This window comes from Talpa europaea (genome assembly GCF_964194135.1).
Source record: "Talpa europaea genome assembly, chromosome: 3".
NCBI classification, from domain to species: Eukaryota; Metazoa; Chordata; class Mammalia; order Eulipotyphla; family Talpidae; genus Talpa; species Talpa europaea.
The window spans coordinates 136,968,219-136,989,853 of NC_140069.1; the positions used below are offsets into that span (position 1 = coordinate 136,968,219).

Sequence of the window (21,635 nt, forward strand, 5' to 3'; positions counted from 1 at the left end):
GTTGGTTTTCACTTTTAGACAATGCTGACTAAAAATGAAGCAAACTAAGCAACTATCTCAGACAGGATAGAAAAGTGGATCATTTTTGCCTAAGTTACCTGAAACCAAAGAAGCTGCTGCCTCTGGGAAGTTTGAAAGTCAGTCTCCATGCAAAATAAAAGGAAAGTCAATTAAATCTGCTAGAAGAGAAGACATAAATCACAGCTGTTTCCTAAGAACCATGAAAACTTGATAAGGAAATCCTGGGAAAGAGGCTTAGAATAAAAGGAACTGGATTCCAAGTCTGATGCTGCCTTGTCAGGGTGCTCAAGGCCCTCCAGACCATGTCCGATTGCAAAATAACCCCAGAGAGCACAGGACTCACATCCGCTTTTTCTGAATTTAGGGCTGTGGGGTAGAGTGGACGGTCAACCAAACGTGGCTCCTGGAGGAACATGAGGGGTGTCAATCTCATAGGCTTCCAAAGGGCTAAGGCAGGCCCTTTCTTGGGGAGTCCAGAGCCAACGTACAAATGTGTAGCACAAAGACTGGTATACAACAGACAATTGTTATAGGGTAGCTGCTGTTGACATATGAAGATCCCCCTACCTTTCTTCCCTTTTGGACAAATTCAACTCTGTTTAAATCGATTTAGCCCTAATAATAAAGACAAGACAGTATTGTCATTTAGGAATGTGTTCTTGTTGAGACTGCATGTCTGTGAGTTTTGGCCTCAGGGACTTTTCTATTCAAGCAGAGGAAAGAGCATACAGGTGAAGGGCTATGGAGCATCAAAGTAGAGAGAGGACAGGTAGAGTGAGACGATAGGAAAGAAAGAATATTTAGATAAAGCGACCAGGAAAGACTGTGGGCTCACTTGAGAAGCAACCACACCATTAAGAGGCAAATAGGATATTCCTCTTCCACATGGAAGAGAAATGCAAGCATTTGTGTGAAAGGGCTATAGCAGGCACAACCAGAAGCAGCAGTCCAGCATTCAATGGGAGGGTGCTACGAGATGAAGAATGAGCATATAGAACATCAAAGGGGAAAAGAGGACCAGAAGGTCAACGGAAAGGTTGGCACTTCATGGTAAATCTAATGAAAAGCCATGAAAGGATTTGAAGCAAACAAACTAGTGTGATTCGAAGCACATTTTAAAAGTACACTACAGTTGCTTTGTGAAGAATAGAGACTCCGTAATGGTACAAGAGAGAAACGATAATGGCTTAGACCAAGGCTTCTCAAGCTTAGCATTACTGGCATTTGGACCCAACAACAAATTCTGTTGTGAGGTCTGCCCCACGCAGTGTGGGATATTTAGCAGAATCTACAGTCTCTGACTGCTAGCACCCTCCAACTTGTCTCCAGACAAGGACAAATAGCCCATGAGGGGTTGGGGTGCAAAATCCCCCCACTTCGGAACCATTGGCTTAGAATAAGGTAGGGACAGAAATGGTTAGAGGTACTTGATTTGTGACTTATTTTGAAAGCAAAGACACCAGAGGCTAAATAATTGAAAGGGGCAAAGAGGTTCATAAAGGCAGTTAGAAGAATAATCAGTTATGAAAATTCTGACATTATCCTCAATTTTCTATGACTAATATCTACATTTTCAGTAGTTTCAGGAAAGCCATTTCTAAATCAAACCTAACTGGGACTATACAAATAATAACACAAGTTACAGAATTTCACTTGGATAATTTGGCTTCTTTAATTCTACAATAACTGAATTGTAGAGTTGACAGATATATTCTACACAATTTTCAACACATTATAGCAAAATCTACAGAAATATTAATTTTCACCCACTATTTGACAGTATTTTGACAGTCTTATTTCAAAATACAGTCATGTGAATTAAAAAAACAAAAATAGCGGAAAGTCCCTTCATTTGTGAATTCTTTTTAAAACAAAATTCTTTATTTAATGAGCTCCACAATCAAAGCACAATTAACTATCCTGAAACCTTCAGTAAACCACATAAGATCCTCAAAAAAGAACATTCAGATTACTGGGCTAGAAAATAAGTTAGCCCCTGAGACACATTCTTATGGGGCTTCAAAGTGGGTTCAAGTGGGTTCATGTGGGTTTAAGTCACAACTCCTCCACGTTCTGGCTGTCAAGTTAATAACTAGGTGTAAGCAAGTTACTCTCTACATTTTAGCCACGTCATCTAAGAAGTAATGGTACCAGCACAACATAATCTGCCTCTGGGGGTTGTTGTGAAGGTTAATGAAAAGGCGCTATTTCCAAAAACTGTTAGCTATTACTATTACATATTTTTCCTTCTTACTATGTGTTATTAATATTATTGGTATTTTCTTCAGTGATCTTCTTACAAGGTGTGTATTATCAGAGATCTAAAGTCTACTTAACATCTCTATATACTGATATGCAAAGAGGACCACATTATAAGATTAGGAGAAAAAAATAAGTTATACAACCTTTTATTTCAATTTTATTTTGTTTTTAAAATGCAAATTATATATAACACTGTTAAGAACATTTCCCTTAGGGAATTAATATGTGAATGATTTTATCTGGAACAGGCAAGGCAAAGAAAGGGGAGATAGACAATCTTTACATGCTTCTGTATCATTTAAATTTCTTTAATAGACATTTCTTTTGTCTAGTTTCTTTTAACAAATCAACATTCTCTGTTTTCAATAGTTTGAGGAATGACCTTTCTCAGTCAAACCTCTGTTGGGTAATGGTTTTTAAATTAATGGACATTTCCCATATTAAATTAGTGGCTTCAGTTGACTTTTTGGTTTTATTTTTATATGGTTTGAAAGCAAAATTATCATTTATGGATTTTTTTGTTTTGTTTTAATCTAATCAGCATCGCAAAAATGGCACCGGGATAGAAGGAATTTAAAAGATCCATTCTAAGAAGATGTGAAGGAGCTAGAGTTTAAATCACTGATTTAAACATTTAGAGGTTTAAGTTCAATTTTTATACTTTACAGTTGACACCCAAGCCACATGAAAATCATTTTCATGGGATAACATGAAATTTTCCAAATTAGATGGTGTAAGCCTGAGGAGCTACACAGTTTAAGTGTAAGGAAACAATTATAAATAATATATAACTACTGAATTGTTCTTGTGCTAGCTGTATATATTTCAAGAGAGGAATCCCACAGTCTAGTTCCAAAGGCACATTGTGCCAGCACTTAACTTTCAACTGATTTCAAAACACACAAGGGCCTCCCTGGGAGGGCAAGGGGTTAAGACGCAACCTATGAAGCTATCCGCATGAGTTCGATCCCTGGCCAGGGAGCTGCCCACATGGTGCAACAGACCTCTCCTGACTCACCCGCTGCTCCCCTCAGCAGTGTATTTCAGTCAGTCAGCCTGTTCGGTTTCCCATTCCATCTCTGGTGAATCCTCTCACCCTCCACCCCTCTGGCCTATATCCCAGTTCTTGTATGCATAAATAAATAAATCTTTTAAAAAACCACACACACACAGGTTTACAATCTTACAAAGATAATAAGTTTATAAACTTAGGATGATGGCTTATAGAGCTACTTTGACTACTGTGCAAAAGGCAATAAAATAGTAACAAATACTACAAACTAAAAACCCAACATATCAAGCAAAACAACAAAATACAAAGAGTCCAAGTCTACTATTTTAAAAATAAAAACTCAGGATGAACATAGCGGAAATGCAAAATGACTTCCACTCCACAATCATGTACTAAAATAAATGGTGCGTCTCTTGATGTCTCCCGCATCCTGGAGGCTGACAAATTCCCATATCATAAAAGGCTCCACATCGCTCCACTGACCTCAACAGAATGCTGCTGAGCACACCTGTGCCGTTCTGATCACAAGCAGATACTCATCTCTCAAGTTCAAGATGCTTCCACATACCCAACCCCTGCTGCGCTATTAAGAAAACTGTTCCCAATCTTAAATGAACAAGAAATTCAAATTTGCCGCTGTCACTGAAGATACACAAACAAGCCTTTGATAGTACGGCATGACCTATGTCAATAAAGAATATTAACTTTAAAAAAGAGATTCTCAAAAGACTTTGGTACTAAGATAAAGAATATTTTCAAAATATCATACTGGACAGCTGCTCGCCTCTCATAACCAGTAGCACACAACAGAGGTCATTTTCCAAAGATCTTTTATTTACTGATGGTTTAGAGGTGAAAAGCCAAGTAAATATTTGTTACTGCTCCCCACAGTTGTAAATGAAAAGCTTGCAGAAAGGATTCCCAGTACACACGGAAAGGTAGGACAGTGAGTGGGGAGTGCCATTTACTAGATACGACCATGGGCAACTTTACCTCTCACCTTCCTCCCTGATACAGTGGGCATAACAGAGGTGTTGTGAGGACGAATCAAAAAACACGAAATGCTCAGAATAGAGCTAAGCACACATTAAGTGCAAACTAACAACATCCGCTCATTTTCTCAGTTTTTTCATTATGTTGGACAATGGGTTCTGCCCTCTGAATTGGTTTTGGTGCAGGGTAACATGTGACCCCAGTGTGCATCTTCTGTGAGTATGACAACTATCAACCATCTATCCACTGTGAGAAGAGTTCATCAAAGACAAATGATATCTGCTTCTGGATAAAAAATGGGATGCAAAAAAATATGGGTTCTCACTTTAAAATATTTGACAAAAACTTAAGATGAGATACTCTCTTTATCACGATTTTCTCCCTACCAGGAGCGGAGTGGGGAGAGAGAGAGGGCTCATTACTTAAACAAGCAAACGTGCCAACATTTAGAAAATTATAATGTTGAGATAAAATTTATATCTGACTTACAACTGTGGCCCCCACACTCCTTTTTAGCTCAAGGCTCTTTTGGCAAAGTTATTAGGGTCAGGAGAGGAAAGTGGGGACCTTCTCTCCACAGCTTCCAGAGGGAACCGGCACAGAAGGATCTCAAATTCTCCTACGCTCTTCCTCACACCACATTCGTGACCAGCAGGATCAGCAGATGGCTTCCAGAAAGTCCAGGACCTAGGGTGAGGCCCAGCCTCCGTGGAGCTTGTCCATAAATACGGACTTCTGGGCTGAAGGAAATGACATCAGGCCAATGCCCACCCCCCCTCCTGAAACAGACACAGAATACAACAAAGGCTACTTAGACTGTAAAAGTACACTCGCACACAAAGTGTCTAAATTTGAGAGAAAGTTATCCTGACCAGAGATGTCTCAAACTAAGCCTGAATTAGCATTCAGCTTTGTAAGGATGAATCCCAGGTCTCTAGGCTAAAGTAAAAGTGGGGAGAGGAGCTGACAAGCTCACAGTGCTCAGTCTTAGCTGCAACCAGGCACCTAAATCAGCCTTCTATCGGAGTTCCATGTTGGATTTCCTCTAAAGAAATACTCACAGGATGATGAGAGACAATATGATTCTGTGACCTCAGCAACAGACGATGCAGGGCTATGGGTCGGTCCCTTTAAAGTCCTGGTCCTGGTGCTGACTGAAAAGCTTCACATATGCCTAGCTCAGTCATCTGTTTTTATAAAACTGTGATGACACTCACAATAAACACTAATAGTATATATAAGGGATCATGAATAATTCACAGACTACCTACATCAAACACCCCTCTCTCTGTCCACCACCCCAACTGCTGTGAGTAATGGGGAAACTTCAATAAGGACAGCTACAACTACGGAACACTCAAACCAATTCCTAGAAACTTCCCAATGCAGAAAGCAACCCTGGCACAAAATCCTTCAAATACTATGTATGCTTCATGAGAGAAAACACTGTAATTACTGTCAAAAGAAACATTTGAACAAGAACATCACTGAACATCACTGCTGCTATCACAGCCCATAAAAAAGTTACAGATTTCTATAGCATGCTTGATTGATTCTGGTTTTTCAGGATTAATATTCTTACCATGTAAAAAGAGCTTCTCAAACAGAATTCAGGATAGGATTCTACTGCAGTGTAGCATCAATAGGAAAGAAAATTGGATTTGGAAAAAGAAGTAAAGAGATGTGAATAAAACACAGAATGGATAATCCAACCTTCTATAATTGTTGGTTATAGAAAGCAGTTGTCTCTATTAAAAATAGAAAAGCACCACTTGAGGAAGAAAGAAGCAGATGGCGCGAGATTCCAATACCTAGTACACACACAGCACTTCCAATTGTCTTCCAGGGAAAAGAGTCATCGAGCTAGGCTGTGATCTTCCTATTACATTCAGAACAGGTTACTTTTAAGCAGAATGGAAGAGAAAATTATACGTACAAAACAACAGCATCACAATACATTTTTAAAAGACAGGACTACAATGGGGTTAATTAGAGAATTAATCTAATGTATTAGGATTTTATACAACAGAAGGCTCTCTTAAATGTCAGAGCATATAGAGGAATATTTTAAATATAATACCAACAATCTGTCCACTGGTGTAGTGCAGCCAGCCACTGGGAAATAAACTCAATTCACAGCAGGGCCATACAGGTCAAACCTGGACATCAAGTGTGTGTACATGAAAGGTATAACTAAAATACCTAAAAATCACATCTGTAGATGTTTGTAAATCAGAAGTGAGGTTCATTTGCCTGTGACAATTATGAATGCCTTCAGAAAACAATGACCTCTAACTGATCTTTCAATGTGACTTCAAAGCTACAATCAGATAGTAAGCCACTGATCAATATTACTTTCAACAGTAACTTCTCCCTGATTCAACAGTAACTTCTCCCTGAAAGTTGGTGTTTTTGGGGGGTTGTTTGTTTTTTACTTACTATATACCTTAGAGATTATATGCAGGCTAGAGGTAGGTCATTTCATAACAGCTGTGCAAGTTGTGTCTACAACTAGGAAACTGTTCAACACTACACAAATTTAAAACAGATTTATAGGTAGTTACAGTCTCTGGTTAATGTCTGGGTTGAAAACCATCATTTAAGCTTTTGTTTTTAGTATTATTATAAAGTACAGTAAGTACGTATATAGCGTAGACTCCCCATACTAGGAAACATGGTCAAGATGTTCCTGTCCTGGCAATTTAACTGAACAAACAGTGATCAGAGTTTACTATGTGAAAGGCGCTGCTAGGAAGGTGATCTCTTACATTGGATATTGATTTTCAACATGATGCTAACCCACAAATGCCTGTTTGTCAATTTTTTCCTCTTTCCTTTTTCAGCTTTTTCCTCTAAAGGTAGAAAATATCTAATAAAATTGAAGTGAATTACTATATATAATAAACTGAAACAGAAAGTAGCATCCCTATGAACTTTTCCTTCACTTTGAGAAACTAAAAGGTACAACTAATGAAGCCCTTATTTGATACTATAAATAGAAAAATAAATGGCCAGCATTATATTCTAACGTACCCAGAGAGCTGATAAAATGTATGACTAATTCATGAAACCAAATTAATTCTTTTAAGTTTCACAAATCTAATGTCATTTTCCAAGTAATTAAAAGTGGGGGGTGGGGGGGAATCTCAACTGATGTCCATCTAAAATCAGCAAGCGACAGTAATCTTGGTTGATAAACAGCTAGTTACAACATCAAGTAGCTATTCCCTTTCTACTTGGTTTCCTGAAGAAAGGTTATTAAAACTGAAACACTTTCACTCGCCTTTATAGGTAAAGAGGTGAAATTCAAATGCCAAAGGTGAGAGGTCAGAAGTAGTGGCATTTTTCTTGCTGTCAGAGACTGACTTTGTAGGGAGGGCATAGGAGAGAAGTAAATCATTTTTTTCAAGTCTAAACCCACACTGTAGAATATTATATCCTCGCTTTATTGGCCACTCTGGTTACAACACAATATATGATCAGCTGGAATCCAAAACACATAATAGAGCACCATGTCAAAAAGGAACTGCTGAAATGGACATTTCATTTATTCTGGATACCCAGTACACAAACTATTCCAACCTTCAGAAATTTTGATCAGTAAACCTGATTCCAACAATTAAACCAACAATTTTAGACTATTCTGTCAGTGATTTGAGGGGAATGATATTACTAACTCAGTAAGTCACTCAAGATTCTCACTAAATAAAATCAGATCTAAGAAAATTGAATTGAGATTCCATGTGTAGATGTTTTTCAGAAATGAGAAAACCACACAGACTGGCATCATGCTTACAATCAGATGCACCATTGCTGTGGCTAAGTGAAACCTTCATCTGCTAAAGCAACTTTTAATTATGCCACATCTGCCAGTTAGATTAAGGGAGTAGAGATTTAAAGTCTAGGTCAATTTTAAATGGCCCCATGAAATAGCTTCAGTTTAAGTGATTTTTGAATGGGATTTAAATGTGTAAGGGACCACCAGTCAGAAATAATGCAAAAAGGCTCCTAGATTAGGTGGGAGTAGGCAGACACTTAAGAAGCCATTTCCAGTACAATAGATGTTATGGCCTACAGTACACAGGGACTGGATCGATGAAATTTAAGTCCAGGGCCATATATTTCCATGCATTCGTATGTCTGAAAGTATCTTACAATTGCTGTCTGGCAGGCAGGAGTCCTGCACAGTTGCCATAGCTTGCACATAAGCATTGAAATTTGCAAAACTGGTGTCAGCAGCCTGGAAAAATCCCAGGAACAACAGTGGAGCAATCTTTCAAGGAGTGCTGTTTTGATGGCACAGAATATATTATGTGGAAAAACAAGGACATCAAGATACAGAGTCAAAAAACAAATCAGAAGAATTAGACCAAATATGAACAGGTTTTAAGAATGCCTTAGCCCTGGAATTCCCACCATTGGCCCTACTGACATTTTGGGCCAGATAATTCTACATTAGGCCAAGAGGAGGGTGATGGGGCCAGAGAGGCAATACTGTGCATCACTGTGTCCTGACCTCACCCACTAGATGCCAATAACACCTGCCAAGTTGTTACAGCCAAAATGTCCCCAGACATTGTTAAGATATCCGTTCCCTGGGGACCAGAATTTCTCCCACTTGAAAAACACTGCCTTAAAGTGTTCCTGTTGCTACCATTTTCTTTTTTTATGAATACATGAGTGATACGTCTTTACAAACTCAAAGTAAGTTTAAATGAACTCTTTCAATAAGAAAATCCTAAGATGTAAACTACTGTGTAATGATTTGCAGCAATTTTTTTTTTTAGTGGTACAATGAATACAAGCCTTCTTAAAATAAGTGGCAGCTTCGATTCCATGAAATTCAGTCATCCACAATCTTTTCCCCTTTGCTATGGAAACTCATCCTGGTTTCTTTCAAGGAGTTACTTCTTCCCACTGTGTACAGTTTCAGTAGTATCCAGTTCTTCCCGAGCTGATGGTTCTCTAAACACCTTTAGAGTTCTTTGGGTTATCCAAAACACTTCTAAATATTTCCTTGCTTGGTAAATTTAGTCAGAGTGACATTTTGGTTTATTCACCAAGAAAAAAAAAACTTAAATGAAATAAGGTCCTTATTTATGCTGGCCTGAGAGAAGACATTTCAGAATATTTTCCTGCCACAAACTTCACCAGCCAATGAAAAAGGTTGTGTCTTTCCCACTTACTACGTAGGAATAATGAAGAGGTAGAGCTGAAACAAGAACTGTAGAAACCTGTGTTGGGTCATGGAGATTCATTAGTCTCTATTTTTGAATGTATTTTAAAATGTCCATCATATAAAAACTAATCAATGATAATAAATATTCTGTAAAGAAAACATCGCCAGCAAAATCATTTCCCGAGTCCTCCTAGCGCCATCTGGATTCCCTGCATTAATGTGTGCCTCTGAGTCCTGATCGTCAGTGCTTCCGAAGTGGCCTACAGTTATGTGTGCATTTGGGGTGAGAGAGAAGACTTGGTAAGCAAGGCATGTTATAAGCGACAGTACAAGCGACAGTTCAAAGGCACAAGGACCACTTTCTAGAACTATTTACAAATTGCAGTGGAGTCTGGGCAACTGAAAGGTGTGACCCTGTATCTCTAAATCACATCACATACAGGATTGAAAACTAATGTTACCTCAAAAAAAATTTTTGAATAAACTGTTTACAAGGCTTTACTATTCAATTAAGGTAACAGACACAATAACCTATAATTCCTTTGTCACTCCCGAAAGTTTCTTGCACAAGAGTGCACATAAAACTTTCTTAATGTTTTTTAAAATTTCTTCTCTGAGAAAAGGATAAAAAGAGGAGAAAATAGCTATTGATTCTTCCAGGAACTATCATACAGATGAACACACACTTTTTGCCAAGATTTGACAGCTGCAAGTTTTCATGAAGAAGGCTTCAAACAAAACATTTTTTTAAAAGAAAATATAATAAAAACAAAAAGCTGTACCACCCTCCACTCTCCTTAAAGGTGACAGAAAATAAATTCTTTATCAATAGCCATTTGTCCAGGATACAGCAAGGCTGCCAACCCCAGTGCAGATGAGCTACGAAATTGGCTCATTTTATTCATTTCACCTGCCCTTTACCTTTCACAGACCAAGGCAGAACAAATGGAAGTTGAATAATGAAGGGGGTAAAACACCCACCACAGTGAAAGTTATTGTAACGACCTTATGAGAACAGCACACACACACAAAAATCCTATGTGAAATATAATAAAGAAAGCAAATATAAGCACCAAACCCCAGAAAATCTTTAAAAGAAATTCTACCATAACATGTTCATTTTCTTGGCTTCTTCATGAAAATAATCTGAAAATTTTTTGAATATACTTCACTATCCAATTATAAATGCCAAAGACCTAACCCAAATAAATAATTATAAAGTGCTGTCTGGGATAGTGTTGAGATATCCAGACCCTTTTAGCAGTACCAATGACATCTTGGTTTTTAAAACCCTAAGCCACAAGCCTTCTCTATTTCCTGAGAAAATGATGTTCTTAATCTAAAGCCCATGTCCTGTTTCCGGCAAAGCAGAGCTAGCTTTTTGCGATTCATCAAAAGAAAAGAAATATTAGAGAACATTTTTCAAGCCCCTCACTTTAGAGATGAAATATTAGGCTCAAAGAGGTTAAATTATATGTTGACGGTCCTATGGCTAGTGAGGACACAAATCCAATTCAAAGATTATTTACATTTAGCTCTTTCAAGCAAAATAGTAACGCAGGCCCAAAACAAGAACATATACTCAGCGCCTGCTACTGGCGGGCACGAGCTCCTTGTTCACAGCCAGAAGGATCCCCAGGATCACAGAAGAACAGGCCCCTGACTGAGAAAATCAAAATTCGCACAGATGGGAAGCACGTGACTATCTTGGATTAAAATGGCTTCACATATTCTTATGAATAAATATGTGATATAAGTCTTTAAAAAGTAGTGCTTCTCACCAAAAAAAATACTATCTATGCAGTCTTGAACACTGCTTTTTTTTTTTTTTTCCAGTTCACAGCTCTCCCACATCTTTTTGACTATTAAGGACCTACTTGACTGTGTAGTATTCCATTCTCCCACGACCCTAATTCACTTACTTTGCTCTCCATGCTGGGTGTTTGGATTTCTTCCAGTTTTCTACTCTTACAAAAATGCTTCAATAAACATTCTTTTATCAATTATCAATCTTTTATCAATTCTTAGTAGGCACAGTGTTTTAAAATGACAATAAAAGTATAGAAGTACATATAAAAAATCTAAAGGAATCAAATTTTCAAAATGGGTTATCACTGTAGAACAGCATCATGGAGGGTTTTAATATCTCTGGAATGTCTTAATTTTTTCTAATTAACTATATTACCAATTAGCACAATTGTTAATATGGGCAGTTAATAATGCAGGAAATTCATTGTTAACTAAAATATAGTTACTTTTAATACCAACAGTAGACAACATAACTTTCAATCATAAATTCAGTCATGGAAAGAAACTACCTGAGAAATACCTGGAGACGCCTTTGTAACTTAGTTCTCACATAATGAGAAAACAGAACTCCGATCTCATGCAACTGAGAACTGCAGAAGAACTCTCGGGGTCATTCACAATCAAATGTGAGAAGACGGTAATGCAGGACTTTAACAAGCACAATCCAGAGTTGAAAATGGCTGAGTTTCTATGTTCAGCACACTCACAAGTCCAAACACAAAGGACCAGTGTGATGATGATCACTCTGCTCTAAAATCTCTGTGATTATCACAGGTCTGCCCAAATCCCACTCCACTACTGGACACTCACCTTTTCTGGTTTTCAGAGTCTTTCTTGGCTTGCTCCAAGGCCAGCTCCTCAGCTACTCTTCTTTTCAATTCTTCATTAGAAACTAGAATCAGTAAAGAACAAAGGAGACAAAATAAGTGACTTCTGGAAAACAAAAGCAAGAAACTACTTAGAAAACAAAACTGAGACTAGATCTGATGGGGCCAATCCTGCCAGCTGGTCAGTCTCCTCAGAGCTACCTGAGCACTGTGGAAAAAACCAATTAGTGCGCTTCAGGAGTAATTTAATCAAGAGTTCCCTGGTGACCTTGAAATTTCCACCTGCCAAAATTTATAATAAACTAAGGGAATTGCTTACTGCCCGATAGGGAGTGAATCATTAAGTACAAATTTTTTAAAATGATCTTCTACCATTAAAGCCTGACATGCATATAAGGACAGGGGTTGCTGTAAGGAAAGAAATTCAGAGAAGAAAATGATTCCAAAACACTTACCCCTAGGTAAGTCAACATTTTGAAAAATCACATATTACAGAAAATCATTTTGTATTTACATTCATTTTTTCATGACTTACGAAAATCTTGAAACCGTATTTCTTAGAAAACATGTCATTCAAATTCAAGGACTAACAATTGGAGAGAACCACAGAACAGTGCTGAGAATATGGCCGGGGTTTTCCAAATACCTGGTGACTTGATTTTAAACATCTGCTCTTTCTAATGAGAAGTGCTTAAATGTTACCTGTTTCGTAAAGAGTCTTACAGCTGTAGCAGCAAGTAAATAAATTTGGCATAATTCTTTAAAAGACCTGCTTGAGAAGTAACCAGAGACTATTTCCTCGCCACTAGAAACTCACTACCCAAAATCAAGATCAAGCACATGGGAGGGTCCAGAAACCCACAGGACCTGGCTATTGTTGCAAACGATGGAGCCTATTAGATGAAAACCAAGGCAGCAATGCCTGTGCTCCGCCAGGACACTTTTGATGATCCCAAAATTATAAGCACCACACCTCGGGGGATGTGTAGAAAATGTATTAGGACAGGACATGCAAACACCTTTTTAAAATCTACCTGACAGTGAGCAATAACAAAAAAGCTCTATGAAAGCTCATAAGGATGTCTTCTTGTTAGCTGTGAACTATCAGAAAACAACAGCATCAAAGGACATCATCAAGAAGGTGAAAAGAGTCACCTCCCTGGTGGCACAAGGGGTTAAGACACAGCCTGTGGCAGCTATCCCCAGCCAGGGAACTACCCACATGGCGCAGCAGACCTCTCCCGACTCACCTGCTGCTCTCCTCAGCAGCATATTTCGGTCAATCTGCCTGTTCTGTTCCCCACTGTCTCTGGTAGACCCTCTCACCACCCCCCACACTTCTGGCCTGTGCCCCAGTTCCTGTATGCATAAATAGATATAGCTTTAAAAAAAATATTTATTTATTTATACAAGCACTGGGTACAGTCAGAAGCACAGGAGGGTGAGAGAATTCACCAGAGCCAGAGCAGGAAACAGAACAGGCAGAAGGACCGAAGTACACTGCTGAGGGGAGCAGAGGGCATGGCAGGAGAGATCTGTCACGCCATGTGGGACCCTTGCAGGCAGCTGGAGATGGAACCGGTGGCTGGAGATGGAACCGGTGGCTGGAGATGGAACCGGTGCTGCAGAGGCTGCAGGCAGCTTCGCAGCCCAGTGCTCAACCGCTGCGCCACCAGGGGAGGTCCCAAACTGTTTTTATAAGTACCTAAGAATAGGGCCCTCCGCAGATTGCTAATTGATCACAGGAAATTTTCCTCAGGCACAATTCAAATACTCCATCCTGTCTCAGCTAAATTTCGTTGGGTGCATTAAAACAAGGCCCAGATAAGAACTTGGGATGGCAGATTTAGGCCACCTTTACCAAATGGTGATCAGCTCGGTGGTGGTGATGGCAGCCCTGCAGGAGGGAGGAGAGAACAAAGCCTCAAGGTTTGTGAGTCTCTTTCTCTATACCTTCCCTACAGCCCAGCCCTGCCAGTCTGGAGGCCACCTGCCTGGGGGTGAGATGGAAAACAGCTGTGGGTAACTCAGGGATTCCATCTAGGGGGGCCAAAAGGGAAGGAAGAAAAGTTGGGAGGAGGGTTGAAAATTGCCAAGGCCACTGAGGAAATCATGTCTAAGGGAACTGGCTGGTTGGCATCATTTTTGGTCAGTAAAGGGACCAAGCCAGCCATGCTATCTTTGGAAAAGAAAAGATAAAATAGTTATGACTTTTGCATCTCATGTCCAAGGTCACAGATGAAAAGATAATTACTTTCACCACCACGAAGAGTTTAAACTAACAAAAGATAAAGCATGACCTAGCATAAAGAGTTTAAAATCTAAAATATCAAATCAAAGCCCAGGCAGGAAAACAAACCAGTATAGTAATGGGTTTTGAGCAAATCTAAGTTTCAGGCTATTTGTTTTTAAATCAATAGAATACAGAAAGCAACAACATATTTCTTCTGATAGTCCTGGTCCAACACACACAAGAGAAAAAGAAATACCATTTGGAACCACTATTTAAAATGGCCTTTCTAAAAACACTCTTTTCAGCTCTCAGGATCTGAACATTTTCTCCAAATAAAACTGTTATTAAACTAAAAGGTCAGTGTTTCAGAATGGGCTACTTAAAGAGAAGCACAGGAAAGGCCAGCTTTGCCTATTAGTACAGGGAGTTTCCAAGCCAATCTTTGGGGACTGGCAAAGTTTGTGAAATGAGAAAAAGTAAAAAGAGAAATGTTCAAACCATAAAAATCAGATTTGCCATGGAAATCTGAAAAGCCATTTCAAGCTCAGTTAAGTATGTTTCCATAGTTTCTACATATACACACACTTTCCTTGTAAAATGTGTTAAGGCAAAGGATGTTTTCTTCACATACTTGCACAACCCGTACTTTTTGTTAAGATTTATTTATTTATGCATACAAGAACTGGGGTACAGGCCAGAGATGTGAGGGGGGTGAGAGGATTCACCAGACATGGAGCGGGGAACAGAACAGGCAGATGGACTGAAATACACTGCCGAGGAGAGCAGCGGGCAAGATAAGAGAGGTCTGCTGCGCCATGTGGATTACCTCCCTGGCCAGGGATTGAATTTGTGCTCGTGCTGCAGTGGCTGCGGATAGCCTCACAGTGTTGTGACTTAACTCCTAGCACACCAGGGAGGCTCTACCTTATACTTTTTAAAATATTCTCAAAAATCACTGTAATTTCTTCTTCAACGGTAAATGTATCTTAATGAACACAAACAGTGAGATTTTGTCAGTTACAGACCATACAACACTGACCATGAAACAAGGGAGAAAAGTCAAACATTGTAATTGCTTGTAATTCTGGCCCTCAATATTTTATTTGAAACTATTATTGAAAATAACAAATATTTGTATAGTTGAAAGCAGCTCACAGTGTCTAACAAATTTTTGTTTGTGAGTTTGTTTTTAGTAAACAGCATTCTAAATGAAAGTCTGTCCAAGGAATATTCTTTACTGTCTGCCTAGCAATCTTTGCTCATCTTAGCCACATTCTAAACGTCTATGAATTCAAATTCTTAAGAAATTTTAAGAATCTAAATTTCTAATTTGGTTTCAGGATTAAATAAGAAACTCCAAGATTCCTAACATTGTTTTAGTTTCTGAGTATTCTCAAGAATACTGTGAACAAACACCATGGTCTTAATCCTCAGACAAAGTGTAACATAAATTCATTCCACCAGCCTTTTATGTTATATGACTTAGGTCCAAATTCTGTCTTCAAACACTAGTTAAACTTGGCAGAAGAAGTGTGGGGGGTGGGGAGGGTGGTAATATATTTAAGACAGTTCCTTGAATGTTGAACAGAATGACTCCAAAAGCTGGAATGATTAAATGAACGCCTCATCATCTGTGAAAAAACAAAAGGTTGAAAACGCAACCATGATTTGGAACTTACATAGATTCTCTGGACCTCAAGGGAGACACCAATTTCCTCTGTAACTTTTTCCCCTTGTATCTTTCCCTTTCATTCATTTTCTTTGCATAATCTTTACACTATAATTCCCTCTCCAATTACAGTATTTCTCAAACAATCTCTATAAATTACTTAATAAAAATGATGACATGCCTCTTAGAAAAATGTCAGGTCCTTCGGGACTGTTCCTTTACTCCATTTCTCTTTCTGGTTTTACCATTTGCTGATACATGTCATGTCCAATTTTATAAAGCCTATTATTTTCATATGCTAGCATAAAAACACTGAAGAGAAACGATGAAGAAAGTTCTATGCAAGAAGAAAATAAATGCACGGTGCACAAAACAAGCACAGATTGGAGGAAAAAATCCAGACTCTGCCAGGACTGAGATAAGTGAACCATAAAGCTTATGGCCTAAGATACAGTCAAGTTAAATTTTCAGCTCCATGGAAACATCCATTAATCCTACAATTTCAATAAATTCATTAATACAAAAAGAGCACTGATTGTTTAAAAAATAATAATAGAAGCATCCATGCAATCAATGAAATACCATACACAGTATATTAGAACTAAATGACTCACAGCATGGGCCACAGAATAAATCTGGTGCTTTTCCTTATCATTTTATAAAAGATACAAAATATGATTGCGAGAAGAGTCAAAAGACCACCAGGATAAAGCTCAAGGGTTAGAAAGAAACATGTAACAGTTTGCCATTTACTCATTTATGTACTACCTACTTGGCAGACAAATAAATCTGATTTACACACACACACACACACACACACACAAGTCTAAGCATGATGTTCAGCTGATAGTTACATTCACTATCACCTAAGGATAATGTATGTTGACTGCCTTCAAAAAATGCCCTCTGTCTTGATGCCCAGCAGGGTAACTGAGGTTACTTATATTATGATGATGTTAGAAAGAAAATCTTTAATTGCACATTCATAAATACTGAATCAGAACGCAGCCTCACAAAGAGTTTGGCAACCTAAACACTAACAGCATCAAGTTAATGGTTTATTTTGCAGTATTATTGCTCTGTCAGGATTTATATACCTTGGTAAATTTCTATTTGAATGGCACAATATGCAAATAATGTCCATTTTATTGTTTCTTTCACAATCAGCACTCATGGAAAGCAGCGCCATGTCCCATTCTATGTGAAAACAAACATCAATACCCAGCTGCAGACACTGTGTAGCAACAGACAAGCTCATCATTCATATTCTCGTTTGCACATATGTAAGCACACAATTCATAAAACCAGTATTGAGAATCAGAGACATCTAGTATTTCATGTCTTAATATCCTGAAAAATAGCTGCAAGACCTCACAAAGCCCCTAGGAAAATAAGATCTATAATTTAAATTAAAAAATAATAATTACCTCTGGATATTGCCTTTTGATGCATAGTTTAATTTTTTTGTTTCACAAATGGATGTATTTTGTTCACTGGGGCTAAAACTATAAATTAAAGAGCATTAAATCTCTACCTCCAAATGAAGAACCAGAACCACCCAAATCTTGTTTCCATTTCATTCCAAGAATCCTGAATGTGCACTCAAAGATTTCTTAAGAAAGAGACTCGCTTCCCATCCCACCCTGTCTTTGCCACAATTCGTGTTGGTGGTTTTTCTCAGTAAGATGTCAGTGCATGCATGAGACCAGGGCCGTCTCCTCTGTAAAAGGAGGCCTCAACTTACACGACTGTGCAGTGGCAGACTGACCGCCCTGAATTCAAGCTTGAGCCTCCCTCCACTTCTCTAAAAGCCCCCTAAACAAACATTGTCAGTTGTTTTCCTTGAAGAGACACTTTGCTCATTTGGAGAAACTGTCTATCAGGTATTCAGCAAATTACAAAACACAGCAGCTAAGCTTTACAGATAAAGAAAACCAGAGAAGGGGTGAAGTGGGGAGACCAATACTATGCAGCTTTGGCTGGCACACAGATGTTTCATAAAAATATGTTTAGTGATTTGTGCAGTCAAACATCACTCATGAGGTAAAATAAGTCGCCAACTTTTGAGGTAGCTTGGGAAGATTTAGAAAAACACACACACTATAAAATCACACGCAATCTAAATACAAAGTGTGACTGTTACTCAAATGAGAACTTAAAAATAAGTCTTCCCAACACTCTACACCATCACCACCACCACCACCATTATCAACACCACCTCCAGCAGCAGCATCACTACCATAATCACCTCCTCCATCACCACCACCACCATCAACACCACCACTACCAGGTTTCTGCTCCTGAGTCCTTGTTTATAGAAAATCCAAAGCCACCGATACTATATTGTTTACAAGGATAGAAGAATGGCTATTCATTAAGAACTTAACGTACTGGCTACAAGATTTCAGATTCAATGTGTAAGCTCAGTTTTTTATGTCCTCTGTTTAACCATATGAAGCCATCTGGGCTTGTTTTTTTAAATTATTTTCTCCCAATCAAGTAACCGCTAAGAATAACATGAACTAGGGAAATCAATCAATTCACTTGATAGTAAATTCACCTTGACTCAGTTCTTAGAAGAGATGAAGACATATGATCCCTAATACTAAAAAGATATAGTCTGAACAGAATGATGTTATTGGGGGTTAGCATTAAGGAAACTTACTGGCAAGCTGTAGTCATGGAGTGCTTCATGAAGGAGGTGGGACATAAGCAAGGGACTACATTAGAGAGATGGGAAGGACACCAACAAATGCTGTTTATAAGAAGAAAATAGAAGAGTAAATTATGCTCAAGCAAGGGGAGCCTTGGAAATTACACAGGAGTGTGGATAACAATGAAAATGGCATCCTGGATAGTATCAAGTATCTGAATAATGCAAGGAAATAGGTTGCGATAGGAAATTTAAACTGGCAAAGGTTTACAGATAAACAGGATGGGGAAAGCACAAGTTTGTGAGTCATTCACAAACTATGGCTTCATTGCCTTCTCTTTCCCCTCCCAAAACCCTAAACCCTAAAGCAGAGGGAGGGAGGGGTCCTGTAATCAGTGTGTTCACAAGCCCTCCAGGTGATGTGAGACACTGGCAAAAGGCGATGAGGGCCTGAAGGAGGATACTGGTCTACAGATGGAGTTGAAGATACAAGAGCTTTTATGGGAAAAACTGATCACTTGTGACTGCCTGAGAGATGAAAGAGAAAGAAGTCAAAGGTACAGCCAGATGCCAGAAAATTAATACCCATGATGGTCAATTAAGTAAAGACGGAGAGGCTGTTTGGAGAAGAAAGATAATGAGTTCCATTTCAGACATATTCAATTGAAAGTAATGGTAGAATCACCACATGGAATTGTAGGCAATTAGATATTTGAACCTGAAATTCAGATTTGATTCGAGACTTGGCTGGAAATGCTGATTTGGGAATGACTATTATAGATCTGAGCTCAGTGAATTCTTCTGGAAAAAAAAAAATGTATAAAGAGAAAAAAGTAGAAGACTAAGTAATAGGCCCAGATGAGGGACAGGAGTCAAAGCAGAACATAATTAGGAACAAAGAAGCAATGGGAAGGAAGAAATGAATCATGATACCATGTGCAGAAATGATAAGGAGATTTCACCTCATGTGCCAATTCCGATCAATGGGCAGCCGCTGCCTGCGTGCTGTGTGAAGGAGGACTCAACGGCCAAGTCCAGGATCAGTGAATTACTATTACCCTGGACATGGAGGAAGATCTGGCAACAAGGCTTACAATCGCTTTCACCCCCATGGTAAGCATGGAAATCAGACTGTGTGGGCTTCACGAAACAGTGGGGGAAGAGCCACAAAATGCAGCAGGGACAGCCCTCTCTCATTTAGAAATAAAACAAGAGGTGGAAAAAAATACCAATAATGGATGATGTTGCAAACAGTGCAGCTTATACTTATTTGAAGGGCAGCCATAATCAATGATCACTAACTAAATTAAAAGAGACGACGGATGCTAGTTGTTGTTACTCATAAGTAACTTAGAGAACATAATATACACACGTTGCTCACCAAGATCTGCTTGTTTAATGCACACAGACCAATTAACATGTATACACTATATTCCAGTTCACTTCTGTGATTTATCACCCTGATGCCACGTTCACTGTAGGTTTTATTCTTTTTTTTTTTTACAAGAATTTTATTTTATTTATTTACACAAGAACCGGGGTACACGCCAGATTCACGAGAGGGTGAGAGGATTCACCAGAGACAAAGTGGGGAACAGAACAGGCAGACTGATGAAATACACTGCGAGGGGAGCAGCGGGCGAGACAGGAGCGGTCTGCCATGCCATGTGGGACCCTCGCTGGCCCGCCAGGATCGAACCAGCGCTGCAGAGGCTGCGGACAGCTTCACAGTGCTGCGCTCAACCACCTGTGCCACCAGGGGAGGCCCTGCAGGTTTTATTAAAGCATGTTTTGTACAGTGAAACAGAGTAGACAAGCCTACTTTCATGTGCTAAAAACCTGTAACCAAGACTAATGTCCTTACCCAAATAATTTGCTTTGGTAAATAAAGTCAAATACCACTCCAGTACTTAGATTCCTAAACTAACTACCCCTCTGCCTGATGTTATGAACTAGGGTGTGCTTTTTTAGCAATATAAAATGTATTTTGTCCAAAAATGCATTAATCACTAATAAAATTCTTAAATCCAACTACTTCTCTAAACTCTGACCATTTTCTAAGGGAGATTTTAATTTTATCTCTGCATGTAATCAAAGCCCAAGGAAAGTATAAGACTCAGAAGTCTGAAAATAAAAATCTAACTTTTATCTACCTAGCTTTCTACAGTCCTGAGAAATCTCAAGTAACCCCAATCGTGAAGCTTCTCTTCATTCGAATGAAAATAAAGATGTTGACCCAATCACAACCCTTTTTATAAAGCAGATGACTAGAGTCCTATTTCCAGATACTGACCCACAACTAGACAGTGGAAATAGCAGAAAGATCACATATACAAGGACCTCTGGGCTTCACTGAATTCCTTTATAGCCCATGAAAGGTGAGGCACTAAAAAGAACCTCTTTTACACACTAGCTAACAAGAGCTGAACAATGGCCTCTCCAGGGAAGTTTTATAAACAGCAATTCAGAGCTTATACCCATGCGTAATTCATATTTTATTTATGGTAGTTCAAATATATTAAAATGGTGAGACAGCATAATACATATTGTTATATTTTTCATCAAGCTATAGTGTAATATCCTGAGCTTTGTTTTTTTCTTAATTCACATTGCAATAATTAGATCAGGCTCTTTTTTGAAGTCAGATTATATCTCTAGCCCTGTTATTTATTCCATCCTCTAAAGTAACAAATCTCCACTTATCGTTCAGAAAACACCCTTTCAATGTAGTCATAAGTAGTCATAATCTCTAATAAAACAAAAATAATTTTCTGTGAAGCATTGTGGAGGCTCTGTGAATTAGCTGATCACACGGATTTCACCATCTATAAAACACAAGACTGTGCACAAGGGTTTCAGAACAAAGGCCTTGTCCTGTCTTTAATCAAAATGCAAGAATGTACTTAACCTCTTATCTAAAAGTAAAATAAAGTAGCCACAGGAAAAGTAGGTTTTAGAGAAAATAATAAGGACCTTG

At 38.6% G+C, this 21,635-nt stretch overlaps 1 protein-coding gene across 1 annotated transcript in view; it reads right to left on the minus strand.

The window, feature by feature from the left end:
* The window catches only part of CHCHD3 (coiled-coil-helix-coiled-coil-helix domain containing 3), a gene marked incomplete at both ends in the record, with an annotated part of 242,836 nt that overhangs the window by 179,014 nt on the left and 42,187 nt on the right, over positions 1-21,635 (minus strand). The window contains one exon of the mRNA XM_084230646.1: positions 12,087-12,168. Within this exon, the coding sequence (XP_084086772.1) occupies positions 12,087-12,168 (82 nt within the window). The remainder of the gene's footprint in view (positions 1-12,086; positions 12,169-21,635) is intronic.